Raw genomic sequence first — 26964 nt, 5'->3', positions numbered from 1 at the left:
ACAGTTGTATCAACATTAAAATATATATCTTAAAGCAACATTTTAAATAAAATGGTACAGATGCAAAGATATATAGGTAGAAACTTATTTTAAAAAGATCAATTGAAGATTCTCCAAATTGGATGTTGGGGTATAAAAGGACTGTCATTAAATCCAAGACTATAACACTAAGAATATAAAATGTCACTAAACTGTGCATAAAAAGCATTAGGCAATAGTTACTGAATAAGTGGTGCTGTAATAAGAATTTCGATGAGAACAAAATAAATTTACAATTTTAATGCACAACCTACAATAATACAGTATTTTAGCTATGCATAAACCAAACTAACTATAGCTAAATAAAAAATAAAGTGGATTTAAAGTATTTTTAAATAATCAAAATGGGACAACAAAGATTTTTCACTTTCTACACTCATGATTAGAAAGTTTTTGAAATTTGGAAAAAAATGAACTGTTGATAAAGGCCTTCCAATATTCACTTTCTTCTTATGGCAGTCAAACTGTGAAACACATAAGGCATTCTCATATTAATTATATATTCATTCTTCTCACCAATGTATTTCTTAGGATTTCTCATATTAATTCTGTTTCTAGGGTTTATCTCTCATGTTATGTTACCTAAAAGACATGCTTAAAAGTCTTACAAAGCATCCTTTCATCCTATTTCTTACCATTATGAACTTTTTGATGGCGATTAAGATTTGAACCTCTTGCAAAAGCCTTCCCACATTCCTTACATTCATAGGGTTTCTCACCGGTATGAATTCTTTGATGTAGAGTAAGGTCTGAAGAACGAAGAAAGGCTTTCCCACATTTGTTACAAGTGTATGGTTTATCACCAGTATGAACTCGCTGATGCCGTGTCAGGTATGTTGCACAAGTAAAAACTTTCCCACATTCATTACATTCCCAGGCTTTCTCACCAGTATGAATTTTCTGATGTTGTATAAGTATTGAATCTCTACTCAAGATCTTTCCACATTCCTTACATTCATACAATTTCTTACCAGCATGAATTAATTTATGTCGAGAAAGTTCTGATGAACGACGAAATGCCCTTCCACATTCCTTACATTTATAGGGTTTCTCACCAGTATGAATTCTCTGATGTTGATTAAGGTCTGAAGATTGACGAAAGGCCTTCCCACATTTGTGACATACATAGGGTTTCTCACCTGAGTGAATTCTCTGATGTGCTGTAAGTATTGAGGCAGTACTAAAGGCTCTTTCACATTCCTTACATTTGTAGGGCTTCTCACCAGTATGAATCCTCTGATGCCGAATGAAGGCTGAAACATTACTAAATGCCCTAACACAATACTTACATTTATAAGGTTTCTCACCAGTATGAATTCTTTGATGTTGAGTAAGGTATGAGGAATGACGAAAGGCTTTTCCACATTCTTTACATTCATTGGGTTTCTCACCTGTGTGAATCCTTTGATGTACTCTAAATATTGAACTAGTACTAAAGGCCTTTCCACATTCATTACACTCATAGGGTTTTTCCCCAGTATGAATTCTCTGATGACGAATAAGGGCTGTACCATTATTAAATTCTCTAACACAATCCTTACATTTAAAGGATTTTTCACTTGTATAAATGCTATGATGTAGAAAAAAATGTGAGGCATTAGTAAAGGCCTTTCCACTTTCCTTAAATTCACTAGATTTTTCCCTAGTAAAAATTATCTGATGTTGTATAAAGTCTGAGCCATTATTCAAAGATGTCCTACATTCTTCACACTCATAGGTTCTCATACCAATATGCACTATATGAGATGAACTAAGTTTTGAAGTTCTACTAAGGGCCTTCTCATATTCCTTATAGTCATAGAATTTCTTGCCAGTATGACTTTCTTGATTTGTAGTAAGTGGTGAGTCTTCTCCACAGGCATTTTTGTATTTTTTGCATTCATAAGATTTCTCTTCAGTATTAGATGTTTGATGGAGAGAAAGAGATGTGTGCTGAATGAAAGTGGACGTGGCTTCAGAGGTAGATGACACTTGGCTCAAATGTCTTCCCTGAGATCCCTGTTTAAGTTCATGCTTTGTAAATCCTTCCATTTTAACACATTGGGATGAATCTATTTCATAATTATCCTTTTTCAGAGACAATTTCTTGTTCTCACACCTAGATTTATATTCTGAAAGAAAACACAAACAAAAACATTGACTTTTTTTCCTTGGAAGTCACAAAACTTAGAAGATAAAAGGGAGAATTACACTGACATAAATGTCTATAAATGTGAATAGAATATATAGTTCTGATATGGTGGTGCAATTTGAGAGATAAAGAAAGTATAGAAATTGAAAAGTGATATAGAAAGGAAAGGAGGAAAGCAATTAGGAAAAGTTTAAATCAGTGATTCTCAAATTCTGGAACAAATTCAAAATGTACTTTGGCAAAAAACTAAAAGTTTGATAACACAGTCTGTTGGAAGGCTATAGGTAAATAAGTCTCTCTCACACATTCAGTGTAGCAAATAAAAATGATACAACCACTATAGAGGGATATCTGCCAGTTTCTAGCAAAATTATATAAGCATTTATCCTTTGACCCAGCAGTCCTAGTTCTCGGAACCCAAACATATACTTTCTGGGAAGAATCTGAAAAGATTTATGCAGAAGTATCCACCACAAAACTATTTGTAAGAACAAATGACTAGAATCAATCCAAATAGCCACCAACGTGGTACTACTTGAATTCATTACAGTATATGCACACAACAGAGTTCTATGCAACTATATAAAGAAATGAGAAGCATCTATATGTTTCTACGGTATAATCACCATGATATTTTTTTTAAGTAAAAGAGCAAGGTGGAGTAAACTGTATCTAGTGTATGCTACCATTTATATAGAAAGGGAGTGTATGAAGATATATACATTATGTGCTCACATTAAACAAAACAATGGAAGGATAAACCATAAAGTTTATAAAAGATCTCCTCTGTTGGAGGGAATGAAAACAGTGGGACGGGACAAGAATGGAAGCTAGACTTCTGTGAGTATATGCTGTTTTGTAGATCTGACATTGGAACTTTGTAAATATTTTAGAAAATTATAAAACAAAATTAAGTAATAAATACAAAAATATCAAAAACAAAATTAAATAGATGAACCTTGTTAGGTATTGGGTTGTTCTAAGCAGAGATAAAAAGTAATTCTAATGCTGCTAAAATACAAGATATGATTGTACATTACATACTATTGAAAAATGTGGCATGGTAGTTATGTGAGTGTTCTTATTACTTGAAATGTAAAATACATTTTATAATCACGTCTTTATGTATATTCCCCCCCAAAATATTGAAAAAAAATAAAAAGAGGAACAAAAGAGAATAGTCTCAATTCATCTGATGAGGCTGGTACAAAATGCGACAGGGACAGTATTAGAAAGAAAAATTATGATTCAATCTAATTAATGAATATAGATGTACAGATTCTAAACAAAATATTACCAAATTGGATCTAGTAATTTAATAAAAAATTACATCATGGCCAATTGAATTCATTCTAATATAAAATTAAAACATATTTTTATTTATATTTATTAATGTAAGTCACTATATTAAAGGAAAAAAAAAAACCATGATCCCAGAAGAAAAAATAACTAAACAAAATTCAGCATCCAATCATAAATACTATGAATAAAACAGAATTTCCTTACACTAATAAAGTGTATCCTCATAAAAATACAGCAAAAATACACATAACAATGAAAATTTAAAATCAAGCCCAAATTCACCTTTGTGGTATTCTTTCCCAAAACCCCAAAATCCAGTCTAGTCATCAGAAAAACATCAGACAAATACAAATTGAGAGATATTCTACAAAACACTTGACCAGTATTCCTCAAAACTGTCAAGGACATAAACAAGGGAAAACCAAGAAACTGTCACAGACCAAGAGACACGATCTAAATACAAACTAAATTGTCTAAATAAAACTAAATACAGGGGCTGGCCTGGTGCCGTGGTGGTTAAATTCGGTGGCCCAGGGTTCATCAAGCCATGCTGAGGCAGCATCCACATAGAGCAACTAGAAGGATGTACAACTATGACATACAACTATCTACTGGGGCTTTGGGGAGAAAAAAGAATAAAAGGAGGAAGATTGGCAACAGATATTAGCTCAGGGCCAATCTTCCTAAAAAAAGATAACAAAGCTGAGCAGTTTGATATTTCTTAAACAAACAAACAAAAAACTAAATACAATGTGGTAACCTGGATTAGATCTTCTAACAGAAAAAGGACATTAGTGGAAAACCATGAAATCTGAATACATTCTGCAGTTTAGTTAATAGTAATATACCAATCTTGAGTTCTTAGTTTTGACAAATATACCACAATAAGGTAGGGGGAATTGATATTGGGTGAGGGCTATATGGGAACTCTCTATACTATTTCTGTAAATATAAAATTATTCCAAAATTTAAAATTAAAAAAAAGAAGAAAAAAATCATGCCCATAAAAATCATGAAAAAAGATGAAAATACACAGTAACACTACTCTTAAACATTTCCTGGATGGTGTAGCCACTGCAGTAGCACTAGAACAAAGCACTAAAGTTACAAGCATAGGAAAGCAAGAAACAAAACTGAAAATATTTTCAAGTTTTGTGATTGTCTACATGGAAATTCTACTAATTGTTGGAATTATTCTAATAATCAATGGATTATGGCAAAAGTCAACACATAGAACACCAAGAAAGAAAAGTCAATATTATATACCTTTTCAATTTTTGTCACTGTATCTATATGCAATGATTTCCACAACATCTTGTTAATAATCATAATAAAAAGAAAACAAAGACAGTAAAACAGAGTGCAGAGAGAATAATATCCCACGTAAAAGAGCGAAGGAGAATTGAGAATATAAATGTGAACACACCTTATTTCTGAAAAAATAAATACAGAAAGGATAAATCAGACTAACCAAAAAAAAAAAAAAAAAAAAGGATACCTAGAGTGGGGGTGGCAATGGATTAAGCAGATAGGGATGCACACATGACTTTTCTAAGTATAGCTTTTATATAGTTTTGACTTTTGAATTATGTAAATGTTTTATATATTCCAAATATAAACTAAAAACATCTAAACGCAACAATTAAAATAAACTGTATATGAGGTTGAAAATGCAGAGAAAAGAATTAATCTAACAACTTTTCAAACTATACTCTGACTGGAAATCCTTAGTGTAACACATTCTAAGCAAAAAACAAATAAACAAAAAAAGGAAAACAAAACAAAACTGTAAGAAATCTTGAACTTGTCTTAGTAGGTTTTTTGTCAGTAGTTGTGTTGGTATTCTAATTCTGCATCTATTCTGTGGCATTTAGGACAAAAGACTTGAGTAAATATACTTATTTTGTGGGAAATAGAGTTTTTTCACTGTTAAAGGGAAAGTTACAAAATTGAAATGCATAAAAGTAAGACAGAATCTTGTCTTTTGCATTTGAATTTAGAGTTATTGGTATGATTGAATGATAAAAATATGTTTCCTGTCTCTTTCCACTGAATGGGAACAGAAGCAATGACAGACCAGTAGTAATGAGGACAGTGAACACTCAGATATTGGTTGATGAACACCATTCCTTATTAAAAGAAACTAAGGCTTCTTAATGAGTTGGCTAATTCCAAGAGTGGGGCAGGGAAAATACAAGATGAACCTGAACATATTTTTGTGCCAGAAAAAAGAAGGTCATTAAAGACTCATGTAGACCTGGAAAAAGGATGCAGAAGCTAGCTGAATGAGGCTCCCAATGGCCAAATTTGAGACAATTTAATCATCAAACAGAAAAATGATTACAATGGATTATAAGATATTTAATTTAAAAAGAATCAATGAATCTGTAATGTTTCTCAACAAAAGTAGAGAGCAAAAGCTCTTCTTAACAAAAGCAAGGCCAACTAATAAATGCAGAAAAAGGTGATCATTAGAATCTCACCATTTTCTAGGCTCAATTTAATAATTGCTTTGAATAAGAACCAATGAATGTCAAGCCTTTTGGGTAAAAGATTTCTGGAGGACAGTTATACAGTTTCCAAGCATCAGTGCACAGATCATCCAGTAGTTATAAGGGGGAAAATATACCTTTCCAATGGAAAGATCTGGCAGTCATCTCCATAACTACTTGATCAAAATTACCATCATGTAATGAGAAAACTTGTCTTTACCTCCTGATATGATAAATTAAGAAGTACATAACCCTACCTAAGTATCAGATCAGACAAAATTGTTTAATGTAAATCTAATCATGAGGTGGCAATTAGATAAATCCTGAATGTAAAATATTCTAAAACAATTTGGCCTTCACTATTAAAAATTCTTTATTTGAAAAAAAAAATAGGCAAGGTACTCTTCTTGATTCCAAGACTAAAAAGAACATGGAATGGTTTATTTTTCAGAAACGTACACATTCCTGAAGACGAAGTAATAAAATTGAACATATGCATTATATGCATTATTGGAAAAGGCTTTAAAAATCGCCTGCTTTAAAACAGTCAATCATGACAAAAAATCCATTTACAAAAAAATGCATAAAAGAATGGCAGTTTCAATCAGACATTGAAATTGGAAGAATTTGGAAGGCAACCTAATTATGCAAATATATCTCTATTATAATGTATTGATATTATAATACTGATTTAATATATCTAAAAGTTTATTAAGATAGGAAGGCACATAACATAGTGTTTTAGAGGAAATCTGTGATGCATTTCTAAACATCTAATGTGTGTATATATAAACATATATATAAATGCATGTAATACGTGTGTTATAATTAGCTATTTGTTTATGGAATGTAAAAACTTATTTTAAAAATTCATTTTATTTTTAATTTATTTTTTCTTCTGGATTGAGTTTTATTAAAACTATTATGAGTAGACAATTATCAAAATAATATAAATATATTCTAAATTTTGATATACCTTAGAAGTAAAATTTTATTGGAAATCATCTCTTTTTTTTTTTAAATTTTTTGTTTATTGCAGTAACATTGGTTTATAACATTGTATAAATTTCAGGTGTACATCATTATACTTCTATTTCTGCATAGATTACATCATGTTCACCACCAAATACTAATTACAACCTATCACCACACATATGTGCCGAATTATCCCTTTGGACCTCCTCCCTCCCCCCTTCCCCTCTGGTAACCACCAATCCAATCTCTGTCTCTATGTGTTTGTTGTTATTATTATCTACTGCTTAATGAGGGAAATCATGGGGTATTTGACCTTCTCCCTCTGACGTATTTCACTTTGCATAATACCCTCAATGTCCATCCATGTTGTCACAAATGGCTGGATTTCATCGTTTCTTATGGCTGAGTAGTATTCCATTGTGTATATATACCACAGCTTCTTTATCCATTCATCCCTTGATAGGCGTTTAGGTTGCTTCCAAGTCTTGGCTATTGTGAATAACGCCACAATGAACACAGGGGTGCATGTATCTTTACGCATTGGTGTTTTCAAGTTCTTTGGATAAATACCCTGCAGTGGAATAGCTGGATCATATGGTAGTTCTATCCTTGATTTTTTGAGGAATCTCCATACTGTTTTCCATAGTGGCTGCACCAGTTTGCACTCCCACCAGCAGTGTATGAGAGTTCCCTTCTCTCCACATCTTCTCCAACACATATTGTTTCCTGTCTTGTTAATTATAGCCATTCTGACAGGTGTGAGGTGATAGCTCATTTTAAAAGTTAACTTCTATCTATTCACCTATAATTCAGATGAAAACACGTTCACTATGTCTACACCCTTTTGATATGACTTGGAGAGGCAACATAGCTTAGGGGCATAGAGCATGTACAGCTTGGGTTCAAACCTTATCTCCAACACTTACTAGTTGTTGATGTTGGACAAGTTACTTCAAGTTCTTGTGCCTCAGTTTCCTCTTCTGTAAATGGAGAAAAACAGTATTTTTTAAAAAATAAAAATCTAATCATGGGCCGGCCCCGTGGCTTAGCAGTTAAGTGCGTGCGCTCCACTGCTGGCGGCCTGGGTTCAGATCCCGGCGCGCACCGATGTACCGCTTCTCCGGCCATGCTGAGGCCGTGTCCCACATATAGCAACTAGAAGAATGTGCAGCTATGACATACAACTATCTACTGGGGCTTTGGGGGGGGGGAAAGAAAAAAAAATCTAATCATGTCATAGCTCTGCTTAAAATCTTCTATTTATGTCCTATTTCACTCAGAAAAAATTCAACCACAATTTACAAGGTCACCATAAACTGACTCTTTCCAACATACACCTCTCTGATCACATCTCATATTCCTCTCCTCTTTGTTTACTCTGACCTAGCCATATTGCCACCTTGGTGCTCCTCACACACAATGAAGCTGCCTGCCTCAGGACTTTTGTACTTTACTGTGCCCTCTGCCTTGAATCATCTATATTCACACAATCTGCTCCCTCTCTCCCACTCTATTTTATATTCATGCATGCATTCGTCCCATTGCTTGATCCTCCTCCCTCACCTCAATCTCTTCTTGTCTGCAACCTCTGCCTTCCCATTGCAAGCACATAACCTTTACACCCAAAACTCTCTACCGAGGTGACTATAATCGCTCCCAAGGCTCCAACACTTACAGCTCTGTGAGGCTTTTCCACCTTTCAATCTTTAGCCATTTCTTCTGGTTGTAGTATTTGGACTCCTCTTAAAATTAATTCTACTTTTTGAAGGATTTTTCTCAATCCTAGGGTACAAGTTTCTTAATAGCTCATATATTTTATAATCTCTATGTATCCTAGAAAAATATCCTCCTCAACATAGAATATAAGGAAGTGTTGGTTGAAAAAATGAATACATGAATAAAGTAATGAATCAAAAAAGTGAACATACTGAATACCAAAATGTTTAAGGGAATGACACATATATAGACCAAAGGGCAAAAGACAGTAAACCAATGGGAAGGAATTAGATCCCAAATAAAAGTAGATGTTTGTCGTTAGAAATACCTACTAGGAATAGGAAGAAAATATGGGAGCAATGGAGCATGGATAGTGTTAGGTTGGAGGTGGAGGTATGGGTGTTTGGATGCTCACGGTGAGGTTTACTTTTCTCTACAGTTGTGGGCCTTCGAAGGAAAATTTCCCAAAAGACCTCAAAGATATGGTCTCCTCACTGAGCTAGGTTACACCCCGCACACCTCTCCCCTTGCCTGATCATCAATCACTTACCTATGTACAGGCCCCTTGTCAGCTCACTGTCAAAAACACTCCAAGGCTCCTTCCCTTGCTCCAATAAAGAGATCACGTCTGGCTTGGGAATGGAAAGTCCTACTCACAAGAGAAGAGAGGAGACTTTTTATGTTGTAGGTGTCCCAGGACTCAAATCCTGTCCTGTGATCAGCAAATAAAAGATGATGTCACTATTGGAGGGGCCACAAAAAAGCAGAGACAATGGAGCTTCGGCCTTAGGCCCAATGAAGCTACCCATTCCCAGCTCTACAAAGCTCAAGCTGTTTCTTTAGGAACAGGGAGAAGACATGCATAGGATGTATGAAAGGAGTTGACAGAGTCTTCCTGGGGGAAGAAAATATTCCAGAGGGCAAACTCTGACTTTTTGGAGATAGGTATACTTACCGACTGAGACCAGGTTGCTGTAATTCTCCAACATTACGTATCTGTACAAATTCCTTTGAGTCGAGTCCAGGCATGCCCACTCTTCCTGAGAGAAGTCTATGGACACATCCCTGAATATCACAAATCCCTGAAACAAAAAACTTGAGTCATACTTGTGTAATGAAAATAAATGAATTCAAGATGGAAGGAGAGAAGAAAAACATAAAAGTAGAGGAAGTAAAGGAAAGTTTTACAGGAAAGGAGAGAAATGGAGAGCAAACAAACTGGGCTCAAAGTCTGTAATATGAGTGAAGAATACAATTAATGTTAATCAATGAGCAGGACTCACACAACCCAATTCCTGCAGACAAAAACTCTGTGCACGGTGAGAGAATTCCAAGATCCATTCTTGTTTAAAAATATATTAAATCCAATTAAGAGGAATATTCCAATTAAAAAGCCAACTGGTATATAGTATATTTTCAATAAAGAGGAGTAACTTCCTGCTTCCCCTTCTCCCCTGAAAACTCAAGTTATAAACAATTAGTAAACTCTTGGCAGGGTATCAAAGGATAAAATTTTAGAATAATAGGAATATAGAGAAGATCCTAACATTTTCAACAATCAGAAAGCAGGTCACATGAAAGACATCAGGAAACAGAAACCCGACGGCCTGCTCAATGGTACCCTGACAGGAGAAAGCATGTAACAAATTTTGGAATACTGAGAGAGAAATGAATTCTTGACTAGAGTCCAGCCAAAATTCACACTAATGTAAGGGTTGTATAAGACATTTCTAGATAAGCTAAGGCTCAAAGATGTATCTCCTATGTACCTTTTTTCTTTCGTTTTTTTCTCTTTTATTGTTTTCTATTCTTTTATTTAAAACAGATATTTTCAGTTTTATTGAAGTATAATTGACAAATAAATTGTATGTATTTAAAGTGTATAATGTGATGATTTGACATATACATACTTTGTGAAATGATTACCACAATCAGGTTAATTAACACATCCAACACCTCACATCGTCACCTTTTATTGTGTGTGTGCACGGTGAGAACACTTAAAGTTTACTCTCTTAGCAAATTTCACGTGCATAACACATCATTATTAACTATAGTCACTACAATGTACATTAGATCCCCAGAGTTTATTCATCTTATAACTGAAGGCTTGTACTCTTTGACCAGCATATCCCTATCTCCTCCACCCGCTAGCCCCTGGTATCCACCATTCTATTCTGCCTCTAGAAGTTGGACTTTTTTTTTTTTAAGATATACACATAAGTGAGATCATACAGTATTTGTCTTTCTCTGTCTGGCTAATTTCACTTAGCGTAATGTCCTGTAGATACATCCATGTTGTTACAAATGGCAGGATTTCTTTCCTTCTCATGGCTGAATAATATTCCATGATAGATTGATAGATTTTTCACATCTATTTTTATCCATTCATCCATCAATGGACATTATTGTAAATAATGCTGCAATCAAAATGAACATGGGAGTGCAGACATCCCTTCAAGATACTGATTTTGTTTCCTTTGGATATATACCCAGAAGTGGGACTGCTGGATCATATGGTAGTTCTATTTTTAATTTTTCAAGGAGTTCTCATACTGTATTCTATATGGCTGTACTAATTTACATTCCAGCCAACAGTATACAAAGGTTTCCGTTTCTTCACATCCTCACCAACACTTATCTGTTGTCTTTTTGATAAAAGCCATCCTAACAGGTCTATGGTGATATCTCATTGTGGTTTTGATTTGCTTTTCCCTAATCATTAGTGATGGTGAGCACCATTTATGTACCAGTTGGCCATTAGTATATCTTCTTTGGAAAATGTCTACTCAGGTCCTTTCCCCATTTTTTAATTTTTTTTTTTTGCTACTGAGTTGTATAAATCCTTACATATTTTGGATATTAATGGCTTATCAGATATACAGTTTGCAAATATTGTCTCATTCTGTAGGTTGCCTTTTCATTTTTTTGACTTTCCATTGCTGTGCAGAAGCTTTTTAGTTTGATGTAGTCCCACTTGTTTATTTTTGCTTTTGTTGCCTGTGCTTTTGGAGTCATATCCAAAGAATCATTGCCCAGACCAATGTCAAGAAGCTATTTCCCTATGTTTTCTTCTAATAGTTTCCTCTAATAGTTTTATGATTTCAGGTCTTACATTTTCTTCACTCTTTTTCATTCTTTTTTCTTTGTTTTCCTCTGACTGGATAATTTCAAATGAGCTGTCTATAACTTCACAGATTCCCTCTTCTGTTGGATTAAGTCTACTGTTGATGCTCTCTATTGCATTTCTCATTTCATTCATTGTATTCTTCAGCTCCAGAATTTGTCTGGTTCTTTTTTATGATTTCTATCTTTTTGTTAAATTTTATTCTTTGTGAATTGTTTTTCTGATTTTGTTGAACTGTCTTTCTGTGTTTTGTTGTTTCTCAATAAGCGTCCTAAAAACAACTATTTTGGATTCTTTATCAGGAAAATTGCGGATCTCCAACCTCCATGGGGTTGGTTACTGGAAAATTATTGTGTTCCTTTGCTGGTGTCATGTTTCCTTAATTTATCAAGTTCCTTGAAGTCTTGCACTGCTGTGTTGACATTTAAAGAAGCAGTCTCTTCCTCCAGTCTTTACTGACTGGCTTTGGGAGAGAAATACCTTCTTTCAGCCCTTTCTATGGACCATTTTTTCTACAAAGGTAATAGAGGATATGTTATATCAAGACCAGAGAGTAAAAAAGCAAAGATTTACACAAGAGATCAAGAAAAAAAAATGAACATGGCAGAGTGGCAAGAGAAGGTCCCAGTGTAAATATAAAATGGAAAAGCTAGGACAATAGCTGGGAAGCAGAGATAAAGAAAAATCTGTCCAGATGTGAGCAGTGACCATGGAAGACCATAAGAGATTCCTCAGGAAATAACGTTCAACCATGTGAAAATTGCTATTAATATGTATGTAATAGGGACACTGTCACATTTTGAAACATTAGCAATACTTACTAGAAAGCTAGGCAAAAAAAATTCACTCAAAAAATTAACTTTACCAAAAAATGAAAAGCTATACAAACTTATCTCACATGATGACTACTTAGGAATGATTATTTTACTTTAAAAGCTTCCAAAAATTAAAGCACTATTTCTACAATGACACTTTTCTTTTTCAATATAATGAATCTTTTACTCCAAAACACACTAAACAAACGTAAGAACTGATATGTGAACATTATACGGTTTTAGGCAAAAACAAACACCAATTTACTTGCTACAACAATTTCTAGCCAGAATATCGCATGGAACACATTTATACTGTTGTGACAGTTGGATGAGCCTCAACTATTTTCTTTGAATACTTTGCCAAGTGAGAAGGTGAAGACACAGTGTTGTCCAGGACTCTTCGGAATGTTAGCATATGTACTACTATTTACATGTGTTTCAATGCACTGTTGTGCTTACCCTTTATTTTGCCTTAAGGCAATTTGAGTGTGTGCTATACTTTAAAGTGTAGTTTGATTATAAGACAACCAGGAGCTCAAGAAAGTTGCAAATTTGGTGATGAAAATGGTGTAGAAAAATCTATAAATATACTCATAAATATTTAATTGTTTAATAAATAACAATGTGAGAATAATTGGAAATCTGGGAGCAAATGCCATTAGTTGAGGGTCAGTGCCTTTGGGGAGTTGGACTGAAACTGAATGACAGGGAAAACGCTGTTTTTTTTTTATTATAGATTTTTCAGTGCTATTTCAATATTTAATATCTGATAAGAATGAATTTAACTATCTTCATTACAGAAAATAAAATTTGTATATAACTTAAGAGATTTTAGAAGCTCTTGGTTCATTTTTATGACAGATTTTAGTATAAATATATTTTTCCCTATTGAAACAAATTTATTTAATAAACAGCATTTCTAGGAGAAGCACATATATCACAGAGAGGCACTTGACTTACCCTTTCTTTAAGATCCTCAACATTGGTCTGAGCTCTGACACGATTCTCAACAACATATGCCTTGGGCTGATCCTTCTTGTAACCAACCCCATCATAAAATGTAAATTTTTATTTTTCCTGAATCACAGAAAACTGATGAAAAATGATGACCCATTCACAAAGAGGGTGTCATCAAATGAAGTCTTGGCCCCATCAACACTACCTCCCATCTTTTCTTACCAGGAAATCTTCCTCATGGAGATAATCATGGCTTTCCACTGTGAGCTCTAACCTAAGTACTCAGCTCCACCTCATCACATCACTTTTTGGGCATGTCAGGACTCCCAACAAATATCTCTGCTCTGTCAGGATTCTTGGCCCCACATGAACCAAGGAGATGTCATTTGATTAACAGAAAGAACTTATAAACACTTGTTTGCAATTAGAAGGGAGATTAGATGGCAATTAAAAGCGAGATCCCAGGGCTGTGTGCCTGGAATGGGATGAAATGGTTAGGAAGCTCTAGAAAAGATGTTCTTGCCCTGGAAAGGTCAGGATAATGAAAACAAATGGTCATGTGTCCTGGGGGAAAGAATATATTTCAGGAAGGAGAGAGGACGAATCATCTCACCTGGGCCATAGCTTTCAATCTTGTAGAAGATATGCAGTCTTCCTTGAAGATCTTCTTCTGGATAAAGGCAGAAGCTTGAGAGGGCAAATTTGATGGCACCATGCTAGCCTCACAGTTCCCAGAACTACCATATTCAAATGGCTACCCTTTCCACTATTCTCACTCTGTCCATTCAATCAACCTGCAACCACCACCCACCACACAAAGACATGGACAGTGGTGGGTTGGAGAATATACAAATCCCACTCCTTAACTAAGCCTGAGTCCCCACAAACCAGCTGCAACACATTGCACTCTAGGCACCTGAACCTGGTTGGAGATGGGGACCCAGAAGCTCCTTCCTCTGCTTCTCCTTCTTCCTGTTCCTAAACAGCCCTAGGTTTTTCCATGTAATAATAATTCAAAAGGAAGAAAATGGTACATTGTGATAAAAGCACATCTCTCAACTATATACTCCAGACTCCAAGTTTTTCTTCCCCATGCAACAAGTACACCTTGAGAGTACATGTCTGTATATATGTGGGTGTGTACATATTTACACATATAAATAAATTTTTTGATAAAAATATTAGCTTATACATATTTCTGCATCTTACTATTTTCACATCTTCATACTTCTTAGAATGGTTTATATTAATACATAGAGATATAACTCATTCCTTTAATGTGCTACATTTTAATTAAATTTATGTACAATAATTTATTTAACCAATTTCCATTAGCAGAAATTGACATTGTTTCTAAAATTTTGCTATGATTATAAAAGCAATGTTTCCATAAATAATATCCTTGTGCATATGCCTGACATCAGTAGGAAAAAATCCTAGAATTGGAACTGCTGGCCAACAATACATGAATTTTAAAGTTTGAAAGATATTTCCAACTGACCTCTATTGAGGCAGTACTAATTCACCTGGCCTACCAGGAGGGTGTGAGAATATCATTCCCCACACCATGGCCAACTTAGTTAATAACAAATTTCTATATCTTTGCCAGTATAAGAAGTGAAAACAAAAGTTCTCATTTACATTTATCATAATATTGATCACTATTTTTATAATATTATAAGGATAATTACTTCTGTTTAGTTCTTATTGCAGTTCCTGTTTTATGAAATTTTAAAAATATTCTGGCCATTTTTTTATTAGGTTGGTGTTTTTCTCTTATTGAGACTATTATTAAGTGATAATTTCCAAAAAATGAATCATGTTTGTCACTTGTATTATATGCAAAGAGTCATACTTATCAATCTTTTCTCTAAGGGACTCTTGGTTTTGCATTGTTAAAAAATAGTCCTCTCTTCTCAAGCTCACATGGAACAGTCACCAAGATAGACTACATTCTGGGCCATAAAATATACCTTAACACATTTAAAAGAATAGAAATCATACAATGTGTACTCTCAAACAACAATGAACTAAATTAGAAATCAATAACAGAGAGAACTGGAAAATCCCCAAATACATGGAAATTACAAAACACAATGATAAATAATACATGGGTCAAAGAAGAAATCTCAAGAGAAATTTTAAAATATTTTTTAACTAAATTAAAAAAACACAAATTATCAAAATTTGTGGGGTGCAGTGAAAGCAGTGCTTAGAGGGAAATTTATAGCAATGAATGTATACATTAGAAAAGAAGAAAGATCTAAAATCAATAAACTAAGTTTCCACCTAAGAAACAGAAAAAGAGCAAATTAAATCCAAAGTAAGGAAGAAAAGAAATAATAAGAATTAGAGCAGAAATCAATGAAATTGAAAACAGGAAATCAATAGAGAAAATCAACAAAACTAAAAGCTGGTTCTTTGAAAAGATCAGTAAAATCACTGAGCTTCTAGCCAGGCTAACTAAGAAAAAAAGACAGAAGACATAAATTACTAATATAAGAAAAGAGAGAGGAGACATCACTACAGATCCCATGGACATTAAAAGGATAATAAAGGAATACTATAAACAACTCTATGCCCACAAATTTGATAATCTAGATAAAATGGAACAATTCCTTGAAAGATACAATATGCCAAAACTCATACAAGATAAAATAGACAATCTGCATAGGCATAAATGTATAAATAAAATTGAATCAATAATTAATAACCTTCCAAAACAGAAAGCACCAGGCCCAGATGGGTTCACTGTTGAATTCTATCAAACAATTGAGGAAGAAATTATTCAAATTCTCTACAATCTCTTTCAGAAGAGAGAAGCAGAGGGAATACTTCCTAACTCATTCTATGAGGCCAGAATTACCCTAATGGCAAAACCAGATGAGATGTTACAAGAAAAGAAAACTGCAGACCAGTATCTCTCATGAAAATAGATGCGAAAATCCTGAATAAAATATTAGCACTTGAATCCAACAATATATAAAAAGAATTATACATCACAACCAAATGGGATTTATCCCAAGTATAAAATGCTGGTTCAACCTTTGAAAATCAATTAATGTAATTCATCACATCAACAGACTAAAAAATAAAAATCATATGATCATATTAATAGATGCATAAAAAGCATTTGAAAAAATCTAACATTCATGATAAACACTCTCAATAAACTAGTAACAGAGGGGAACTTCCTCAACCTGATAAGGAATATCTACAAAAATCCTACAGCTAATATTATATTTAATGGTGAGAAACTTGAAGCTTTCTCACTAAGATCAGGAAGAAGGCAAAGAGGTCCCCTCTCACCACAGTTTTTCAATATTGAACTGGAAGTCCTTGCTAATTAAATAAGACAAGAAAAGGACATAAAAGGTATAAAGATTGGGAAGGAAGAAATAAAAATGTCTTTGTTCACATATGACATGATTGCCTATGGAGAAAATCTGAAAGAATTGACACACACACAAAAACTCCTGGAACTACTATGGGATTACAGCAAGGTTAAAGGATACAAAGTTAATATACAAAAGTCAATCACTTTCCTATATACCAACAATGAACAAGTGGATTTTTAAATTAAAAACAGTATCATTTACATTAGCATCCCCCAAAATTAAATACTTAGGTATAAATCTAGCAAAATATGTACAAGATCTATACGAGGAAAACTACAAAATTGTGATAAATGAAATCAAAGAAGACATAAATAAATGGAAAGATATTCCACGTTCATGAATGGGAAGCTTCAATATTGCCAAGACATCAGTTCCTCCCAACTTGATCTACAGATTCAATGCAATCCAAATAAAAATTCCAGCAAGTTATTTTGTGGATATTGGCAAGCTGATTCTAAAGTTTATATGGAGAGGCAAAAGATCCAGAATAGCCAACACATTAGTAAGGGAAAAGAACAAAGTTGGAGAAAAGAACAAAGTTTCAAGACTCCCTATAATGGTACAGCAACCACAACAGTGTGGTAGTGGCAAAAGAATAGACAGATAAATAGAGTGTCTTTAACAAATGGTCCTGGGAAAACTGGAGAAACACATGCAGAACAATGAAATTGGACCCCTATCTCACATGACTCACAAAAATTAACTCAAAATGGATCAAAGACTTAAACATAAGACCTGATACCATAAAGCTACTAGAAGAAAACATATGGAAGAAGCTTATTGGTATTGGTCTTGGCAATGATTTTTTTTACATGATGCTAAAGCATGAAAAACAAAAGCAAAAATCAACAGATGGGACTATATCAAATTCAAAAGCTTCTGCACAACAAAGGAAACAACTAACAAAATAAAAAGACAACCTACAGAATGGGAGGAAGGTTTTGCAAACCATATATTGGATACACGGTTAATATCCAAAATATATAAAGAATTCAGTCAACTTAATAACAACAACAAAAAAATCAATTCAATTTAAAAAACGAGCAGAAGAACTAAATAGACATTTTTCCAAAGAGGATACAAAAATGGCCAACGGACCCATGGAAAGATGCTCAACATCACTAATTATCAGAGAAACACAAATCAAAACCACAGTGAGGTATCACCTCACACCTGTTAGAATGGCTATCATCAAGAAGATGAGAGACAACAGGTGCTGTAGAGGCTGTGGTGAAAAGGGAACACGTACACATTTTTGGTGGGACTGTAAATTGGTCCAAACACTATGGAAAACAAGATGGAAGTTCCTTGAAAAATTAAAAATAGATCTACCATACGATACAGCAATTCTGCTTCTGGGTCTATACCCAAAGGAAATGAAAATAGGATTTCAAAAAGATATGCACAACAAGTTTTCAAACATGCACTCTCTCATGTTTATCACAGTATTATTCACAATAGCCAAGATATGGAAGCAACCCAAATACCCATCAACAGATGAATAGATAAAAAAGATGTGGTACATATACACAATGGAATATTATTCAGTCATGAGAAGGGAGGATATCCTTCCATTTGTGACAATGTGGATGGACCTCAAATACCTTATGTTAAGCAAGATAAGTCAGACAGAGAAAGACAAGTACTGTATGATGTCACTTATATGTGGGATCTAAAAAAGGTTAAGCCTGTAAAAAACAGAGAGTAAAATGGTGTTACCAGGGGATGGCGGGAGGATAAGAATGATGGTGTTTAAGAGTACAAACTTGTAACAAGTAGTAAGTAAGGCCTAGAGATCTAATGCACAGTATAAACAATAATATAGTACTATAATTATGTAATGTGATAAATATCAGTATGTTGACAATCATATTACAATATATAAATGTAACAAAGTAACATGCTGTACATCCTAAACTTACACAATGTTACATGTCAAATTTATTCAATTAAAAAAATAGATCAATGGAACAGAATAGAGAGCCCAGAAATAGTTCCACCTAAATAGAATCAACTGATCTTTGACAAAGGAGCAAAGGCAATACAATGGAGCAAAGATAATCTTTTCAACAAATGGTTCTGGGAAAACTGACATCCACATGCAAAAAAATGAATCTAGAGGGGCCAGCCCTGTGGCACTGTGGTTGAGTTCACATGCTCTGCTTTGTCTGCCCAGGATTTGCAGGTTCAGATCCGGGTGCGGACCAATGCACCGCTTATCAAGCCATGCTGTGGCAGGCGTCTCACATGTAAAGTAGAGGAAGATGGGCATGGATGTTAGCCCAGGGCCAATCTTCCTCAGCAAAAAGAGGAGGATTGGCAACAGATGTTAGCTCAGGGCTAATCTTCCTCACCAAAAAAAGAAGAAGAAGAAGAAGAAGAAGAAGAAGAAGAAGAAGAAGAAGAAGAAGAAGAAGAAGAAGGAGAAGAAGAAGAATCTAAATATAGCACCCTTCACAAAAATTTACTGAAAATGGATTGTAAATTTATGTAAAGTGCAAAATTATAAAACTCCTAAAAGATAACATAGTATAAAATCTAGATGACTCTGGGTTTGGTTATGACATTATAGGTACAACACCAAAGGCATGATCCATGAAAGAAATAAGTGATAACCTGGACTTCAATAAAATTAAAAACACTGTTCTGTGAAAGACAATTTCAAGGCAATGAGAACACAAGCCACAGATTGGGAGAAAAGACACATCTGATAAAGGACTATTATCCAAAATATACAGAGAACATTTAAAACTCAACAATAAGAAAACAAACAACCACATTAAAAAATTAGTCAAAGACCTTAACAGAAACATCATCAAAGAAAATATACAGGCAGAAAAGAAGCCTATGAAAAGATGCTCCACATCATATAACAGTGAGATACTACCACACACCTATTACAATGACCAAAATATGGAACACTGACAACACCAAATGCTGGCAAGTATGGGGAGCAACAGGAACGCTCATTCATTGCTAGTTGGAATGCAAAATGGTTCAGACACTTTGGAAGACACTTTAGCGATTTATTATAAAACTAAACATACTCTGACCATATGATTAAGAAATCGGGCTCCTTGGTATTTACCCAAAGGAGTTAAAAGCTTAGATCCACAGAAAAACCTGCATGTGGATGTTTATAGTAGCTTTATTCACAATTACCAAAACTTGGAAACAAGATATCCTTCAGTAGGTGAGTGGATAAATAAACTGTAGTACATTAAGACAATAGAATATTATTCAGTACTAAAAAGGAATGGACTATTAATCCATGAAAAGACATGTAGGAACCTTAAATGCATATTACTAACTGAAAGAAGCCAATTTGAAAAGGCTATATACTGTATGATTCCAACTATATGACAGTCTGGAAAAGGCAAAACTATAGAGAGAGTAAAAAGATCAGTGGTTACCAGGAGTTGTGGGGGTGGGAGAGGGATGAATAAGCAGAACACAGCAGATTTTTAGGGCAGTGAAAATACTCTGTAGAATGCTATAATTATGGATACATGTCAATATATATTTGTCCCAAACCAATGAATGTACACCACCAAGAGCTAGCCTTAACATTAGGCTATGGACTTTGTGTGATAATAATGTGTCAATATGGTTTCATAAATTGTAACAAATGTACTTACTTTGGTGAGAAGTGTTGATAATGAGGGATGCTATACACGCGTAGTGGCAGGGGTATATGGGAAATATCTGTACCTTCTTCTCAATTTTGCTCTGAACCTAAAACTGCTCTAAAAAATAGTCTTAAACACACACACACCAGAAGCAATAGGTGGGTGTGATTCAATGAAGGAGCCATGATCCAAGAAACTACAACAACAAAAACTGAGGGATTTTGTCCCAACAAGACCTGTTTTACAAGAAATGCTAAAGGGAGTTCTACAAGTTTGAAGGAATCAACATTAAAAAGCAACAGGAGGGGCTGGCCCCGGGGTGTAGTGGTTAAGTGCGTACACTCTGCTGCTGGTGGCCCGGGTTTGGATCCCGGACGCGCATCGACACACTGCTTATCAGGCCATGCTGCAGCGGCATCCCACATAAAGTGGGGAAAGATCAGCATTGATGTTAGCTCAGGGCTGGTCTTCCTCAGCAAAAAGAGGAGGATTGGCATGGATGTTAGCTCAGGGCTGATCTTCCTCACACACACACACACACACAAAAGCAACAGGAAAGCATATGAAAGTACAAACATCACTAGTAAAGGTAAATATAAAGACAAGTACAGGATATTGTAATACTATAATGGTGGCATGTATATCACTTTTAACACTAGTAAAAAAGTTAAAAGACTTATGTCTTATTAAGAATAACTATAACCCCTCAGGACTGTATATATTTGCATACTTTTAAAAGCTTGAGAGACAAGCCTGGGGCATGGCTGAATGAAAAGGTTCATCTTCTAAGAGAGGCCACTCCTTCAAAACTGGGAGAGGTGATTGTTTCATCTATTATATAGAATCCAACACAGAGATTCAAGTAAAATGAAGAAACAAAGGAATACGTCCCAAAAGAAATAATAAGATAAAACCTCAGAAAAAAAAAGTAATGAAATGGAGATAAGTAATTTATCTGATAAAGAGTTCAAAGTAATGGTCATAAAGATGCTCACCAAACTGGGGGATAAGAATGGATAAACACAGTGAGAACTTCAAAAAAGAGAAGGAAAACATAAGAAAGTACCAAATAGAAGTCACAGAGCTGAAGAATACAATAACTGAACTGAAAAACAGACTAGAGTGGTTCAAAAGCAGACTAGATGAAGCAAAAGAAAGGATCAGTCAACTTGAAGGCAAGGCAGTGGAACTTACCAAATCAGAGTAGCAAAAAGAAAAAAGAATAAAAAAAATGTGAAGATAGCTTAAAGGACTTATGGGACAACATCAAATGGACTAACACTCACCTTATAGGGCTCCCAGAAGGAGAAGAGAGAGAGAAAGGCCCTTAAAAATCATTTGAAGAAATAATGGCTGAAAATTTCCCTAATTTAGGGAAGAAAACAGAAATCCAGATCCAGGAAGCCCAGAGAGTTCAAAAGAAGATGAATCCAAAGAGAGCCACACCAAGATACATTATAATTAAATGTCAAAAGTTAAAAAAAAGAAGAGACTATTAAGAGCAGCAAGAGAAAACTCGTTACATACAAGAGAACTCCCATAAGACTATAAGCAGGTTTTTCAGCACAAACTTTGCAGGCCAGAAGGGAGTGGCATGATATACTCAAGGTGCTGAAAGAAAACTTCCAACCAAGACTATTCTACCCTAAAAAGTTATAATTTAGAATTGAAGGAGACATAAGGCATGTTCCAGACAAGCAAAAGCTAAAGGAGTTCATCACCACTAAACCAGCCTTACAAGAAATGTTAAAGGGACTTCATTAAGCTGAAAAGAAAGGGTACTAATTAATAAAAAGAACACAAATGAAAGAATAAATGTAACTGGAAAAGTAAATATATAATAAAGGTAGTGGATTAATTACTTATAAAGCTAGTATGAAGGTTAAAAGACAAAAGTAGAAAAAATAACTATGATTATAGTAATTAGTTAAGAGATACACAAGATAAAAAGATGTAAAATGTGACAGCAAAAACAAAAAACATGGAGGGAACAGTAAAAATGTTGAGCTTTAGAATGGGATCAAACTTTAGTTGTTATCAACATAAAATATAATGTTATAGATATAAGTTGTAATATGTAAGCTTCTTGGTAATCACAGAGCAAAAACCTATAGTAAATACACAAAAGATAAAAAGAATGGAATATAAGCATACCACTAAAGAAAGTCATCAAACCACAAAGGAAGAGAGCAAGAAAAGAAGAAGGGAACAGTGAGGAACTACAAAAACAGCTAGAAAACAATTAACAAAATGGTAATAAGCACATACCTATAAATAATTCCTTTAAATGTAAATAGACTAAACTCTCCAATCAAAAGATAAAGTGTGGCTGAATGGATAAAAAACAAGCCCTATCTATATGCTGCCTACAAGAGACACACTTTAGGCGTAAGGACACACACAGGCTGAAAGCAAAGGGATGGAAAAAGATATGCCATGCAAGTGGAAATAAAAAGAAAGCTGGTGTGTCTATACTCATATCAGACAAAGAGACTTTAAAACAGAGTACAGTAAGATACAAAGAAGGGTATTACATAAGGATAAAGGGGTCACTCCAAGAAGATATAACATTTGTAAATATGCACCCAACATAGGAGTACAAAAATATATAAAGCAAATATTAACAGATGTAATGGGAGAAATAGATTTCAATACAATAATAGGGGACTTTAATATTTCACTTACATCAATGGATAGATCATCCAGACAGAAAATCAATACAGAAACAATGGCCTTCCATCCAAAAGCAACAAAATACGCAATCTTCTCAAGTGAACATGGGACATTTTCCAAGATAGAACATATGTTAGCCGACAAACAAGTCTTAATAAATTTAAAAGGATTGAGATCATATCAAGCATCTTTCTGACCACAGTGGTATGAAACTAGAAATTAATTACACCAAGAAAGCTAGAAAATTCACAGATATGTGGAGATTAAACACTATGCTACTGAATAACCAATGGGTCAAAGAAGAAATAAAAAAAAATTAAAAAATATCTTGAGACAAATAAAAACGGAAATGTAATATACCAAAATTTATGGGATGCAGCAAAAGCAGTTCCAAGAGAGAAGTTCATAGCAATAAATGCCTATTTCAAGAAAGGAGAATGTGGCAAATAAACAATCTAACTTTACACCTCAAGGAACAAAAAAAGAAGACAAAATGAAGCCTAAAGTTAGTAGAAGGAAGGAAATAAAAAAGATTAAAGCAGAAATAAATGAAATAGAGACTAAAAAGACAATAGAAAAGGTCAATATATCTAAGATCTGATTTTTTGAAAGGATAAACAAAATTAACAAACCTTTAGCTAGACTCACCAAGAAAAAAAGAGACAGGGCTCAAATAAATAAAATCAGAAATGAAAGAGGAGACATTACAATTGATACCACAAAAATACAAAGGATCATAAGAGACTACTATGAATAATTATACGCCAACAAATTGGACAACCTAGAAGAAGTGGATAAATTCCTAGAAACATAAACCTACCAAGACTGAATCATGATGAAATAGTAAATCTGAACAGACTGATTACTAACAAGAAGATTGAATCATAATTAAAGTAATTAAATTAAAAGTAATTCAAAACCTCCCAACAAATAAAACCCAGGATGAGGCAGCTTCACTGGTGAAATCTACCAAACATTCAAAGAAAAATTAATACCAATTCTTTTCAAACTCTTACCAAAAAATAGAAGAGGGGGAACTCTTCCAAACACATTTTCTGAGGCCAGTATTGCCCTGATAGCAAAACCAGACAAGGATGACAAAATAAAAATGAAAATTACAGGGCAATATCCCTGAAGAACATAGACGTAAAAATTCTCAAAAAAGTATTAGCAAACAAAATTCAACAATACATTAAAGGGATCATACACCATGATCAAGTGGGATTTATTCCAGGGATGCAAGGATGGTTCAACATCTGCAAATCAGTCAATGTGATACACCACATTAACAAAATGAAGGATAAAAATCATATGATCATCTCAATAGACGCAGAAAAAGCATTTGACAAAATTCAACATCTATTTATGATAAAAAAAGAAACCTCTCAACAAAGCAGGTATAGAAAGAACATACCTCAACATAATAAAGGCCACACGTGACAAGCCCTCTGCTAACATCATATTCAACAGCAAAAAGCTGAAAGCTTTTCCTCTAAGATCAGGAACAAGATAAGGAAGTCTACTCTCACCACTTTTATTCAACACAGTATTGGAAGTCCTAGCCAGAGCAATTAGGCAAGAAAAGGAAATAAAAGGCATCCAAATCTAAATGGAAGAAGTAAAACTGTCACTATTTGCAGATGATGTAATATTATCTATAGAAAATCCTAAAGATTCCATCAAAGAAATGCTAGAACTAATAAAAAAATTCAGTGAAGTTGCAGGATACAAAATAAATACATAAAAATGTTGCATTTCTTTACAGTAATAAGGAACCACCAGAAAGAGAAATTAAGGAAACAATCCCATTTATAATTGCATCAAAATGAATAAAATACCTAGGAAAAAATTTAACCAAGGAGGTGAAAGACCAGTACACTGAAAACTATAAGACATTGATGAAAGAAATTGAAGAAGACACAAATAAATGGAAAGATATTCCATCCTCATGGATTGGAAGAGTTAACATTGTTAAAACGTCCATGCTACCCAAACCAATATACAGATTCAAATCAGTTTCTATAAAAATGCCAATGGTATTTTTCAAAGAAATAGAACAAGCAATACTAAAATTTGTGTGGAACTACAAAAGAGCCTGAACAGCCAAAGCAATCTTGATAAAGAAGAACAAAGGTGGAGGCATCATGCTCCCTGAAGTCAAACTACATTACAAAGCTATAGTGATTAAAATAATATGGTATTGGCAAAAAAACAGACAGCTAGATCAATGGAACAGAAAAGAGCGCACAGAAATGAACCCAAGCATATATGATCAATTAATTTATGACAAAGAATGGAAGACTATACAATGGGAAAAGGATAGTCTCTTCAATAAATGGTGTTGGGAAAATGGGAAAGCCACAGGCAAAAGAATGAAATTGGACCACCATCTTACACCATAAACAAGAATTAATTCAAAATGCATTAAAGGCTTAAAGGTAAAACCCGAAACCATAAAACTCTTAGAAGAAAACACAGACAGTAAGCTCCTTGATAGGTCTTGGTGATGATTTTTTGAATCCGACACCAAAAGCAAAAGCAACAAAAACAAAAATAAACAAGTGGAATTACATCAAACTAAAAAGCTTCTGCACAGCAAAGGAAACCATCAAAAAAAATTAAAAACCAATTTACTGAATGGGAGAGAATAATTGAATATCATACATCTGATAAGAAGCTAATATTCAAAATATACAAAGAACTCATACAACTCAATAGTGAAAAAACAAACAATTCCAATTAAAAATGGGCAGAAGATCTGAATAGACATTTTTCCAAAGAATACATACAGATGGCCAACAGGTACATGAAAAGATACTCAATATTATTAACCATCAGGAAAATGCAAATCAAAATTACAATGAGCTATCGCCTCACACTTGTCAGAATGGCTATTATCAAAAAGACAAGAAATAACAAGTGTTGGCGAGGCTGTGGAGAAAAGGGAACCCTTGTGCGTTGTCTGTGGGGATGTAAACTGATACAACCATTATGGAAGACAGTATGGAGGTTCCTCAAAAAATTAAAAATAGAACGACTATATGGCCAGAAATTTCACTTCTGGGTACTTATCTGAAGAAAACAAAAATGTTAATTCAAAAGATATATGCACTCCCATGTTCCTTGCTGCATTATTTACAATAGCAAAGATATGGAAACATCGATAGTGTCCATCCATAGATGAATGGATAAAGAAATTGTAGTGTATATATAATGGAATATTATTCAGCCATAAAAAAGAATGAAATTTTCCCATTTGTGACAACATGAATGAAGCTGGAGGTCATTAGGCGAAGTGAAACAAGTCAGATGGAGAAAGACAAGTACCATATGATCTCTCTCATATGGGCAATCTAAAACAAACAAACAAAAAATGAAACCAAGCTCATAGACACAGAGAACAGATTGGTGGTTGCAACAGGCAGGGTGCAGGAGTTGGGAGAGATGAGTAAACTGTTTTGGTTTTTTTTTTGAGTTTAAATAAATTGAATAAAAATTTACAAAAGAATAACCATAACCAAAGAAATGTGCTAATGAAAGTATAATACAAAAAAGGTAAGGGTTGGCCCTGTGGCATAGTGGTTAAGTGCATGCACTCTGCTGTTGGTGGCCTGGGTTTGGATCCTGGGCGTGCACTGACGCGCTGCTGGTCAGGCCATGCTGTGGCGGTGTCCCACATAAAGTGGAGGAAGATGGGCACAGATGTTGGC

The 26964-nt window shown here is 34.2% G+C and overlaps 1 protein-coding gene across 2 annotated transcripts in view; it reads right to left on the bottom strand.

Annotated features, from left to right (window-relative positions):
- Positions 1-294: 294 nt before the first annotated feature.
- Positions 295-26964, bottom strand: part of LOC147912894 (uncharacterized) — a 68574-nt gene continuing 41904 nt past the window's right edge. The window contains exons 2-5 of one of the 2 annotated variants that reach the window (XM_087422113.1): positions 9611-9737; positions 9206-9304; positions 7866-7919; positions 295-2150 (exon numbers count right to left, since the gene is read on the bottom strand). In XM_087422113.1, the coding sequence (XP_087278239.1) occupies positions 664-2150; positions 7866-7919; positions 9206-9304; positions 9611-9737 (1767 nt within the window). In that variant the 3' untranslated portion in view covers positions 295-663. The remainder of the gene's footprint in view (positions 2151-7865; positions 7920-9205; positions 9305-9610; positions 9738-26964) is intronic. The other variant, XM_087422114.1, reaches the window with a different exon arrangement.

Source organism: Ceratotherium simum, chromosome 33 (assembly GCF_057802395.1).
Source record: "Ceratotherium simum simum isolate JZ-2026a chromosome 33, ASM5780239v1, whole genome shotgun sequence".
NCBI lineage: Eukaryota > Metazoa > Chordata > Mammalia > Perissodactyla > Rhinocerotidae > Ceratotherium > Ceratotherium simum.
The sequence above is the reverse complement of the archived record's forward strand: the minus strand, read 5'-3'. Positions and strand labels throughout refer to the sequence as shown.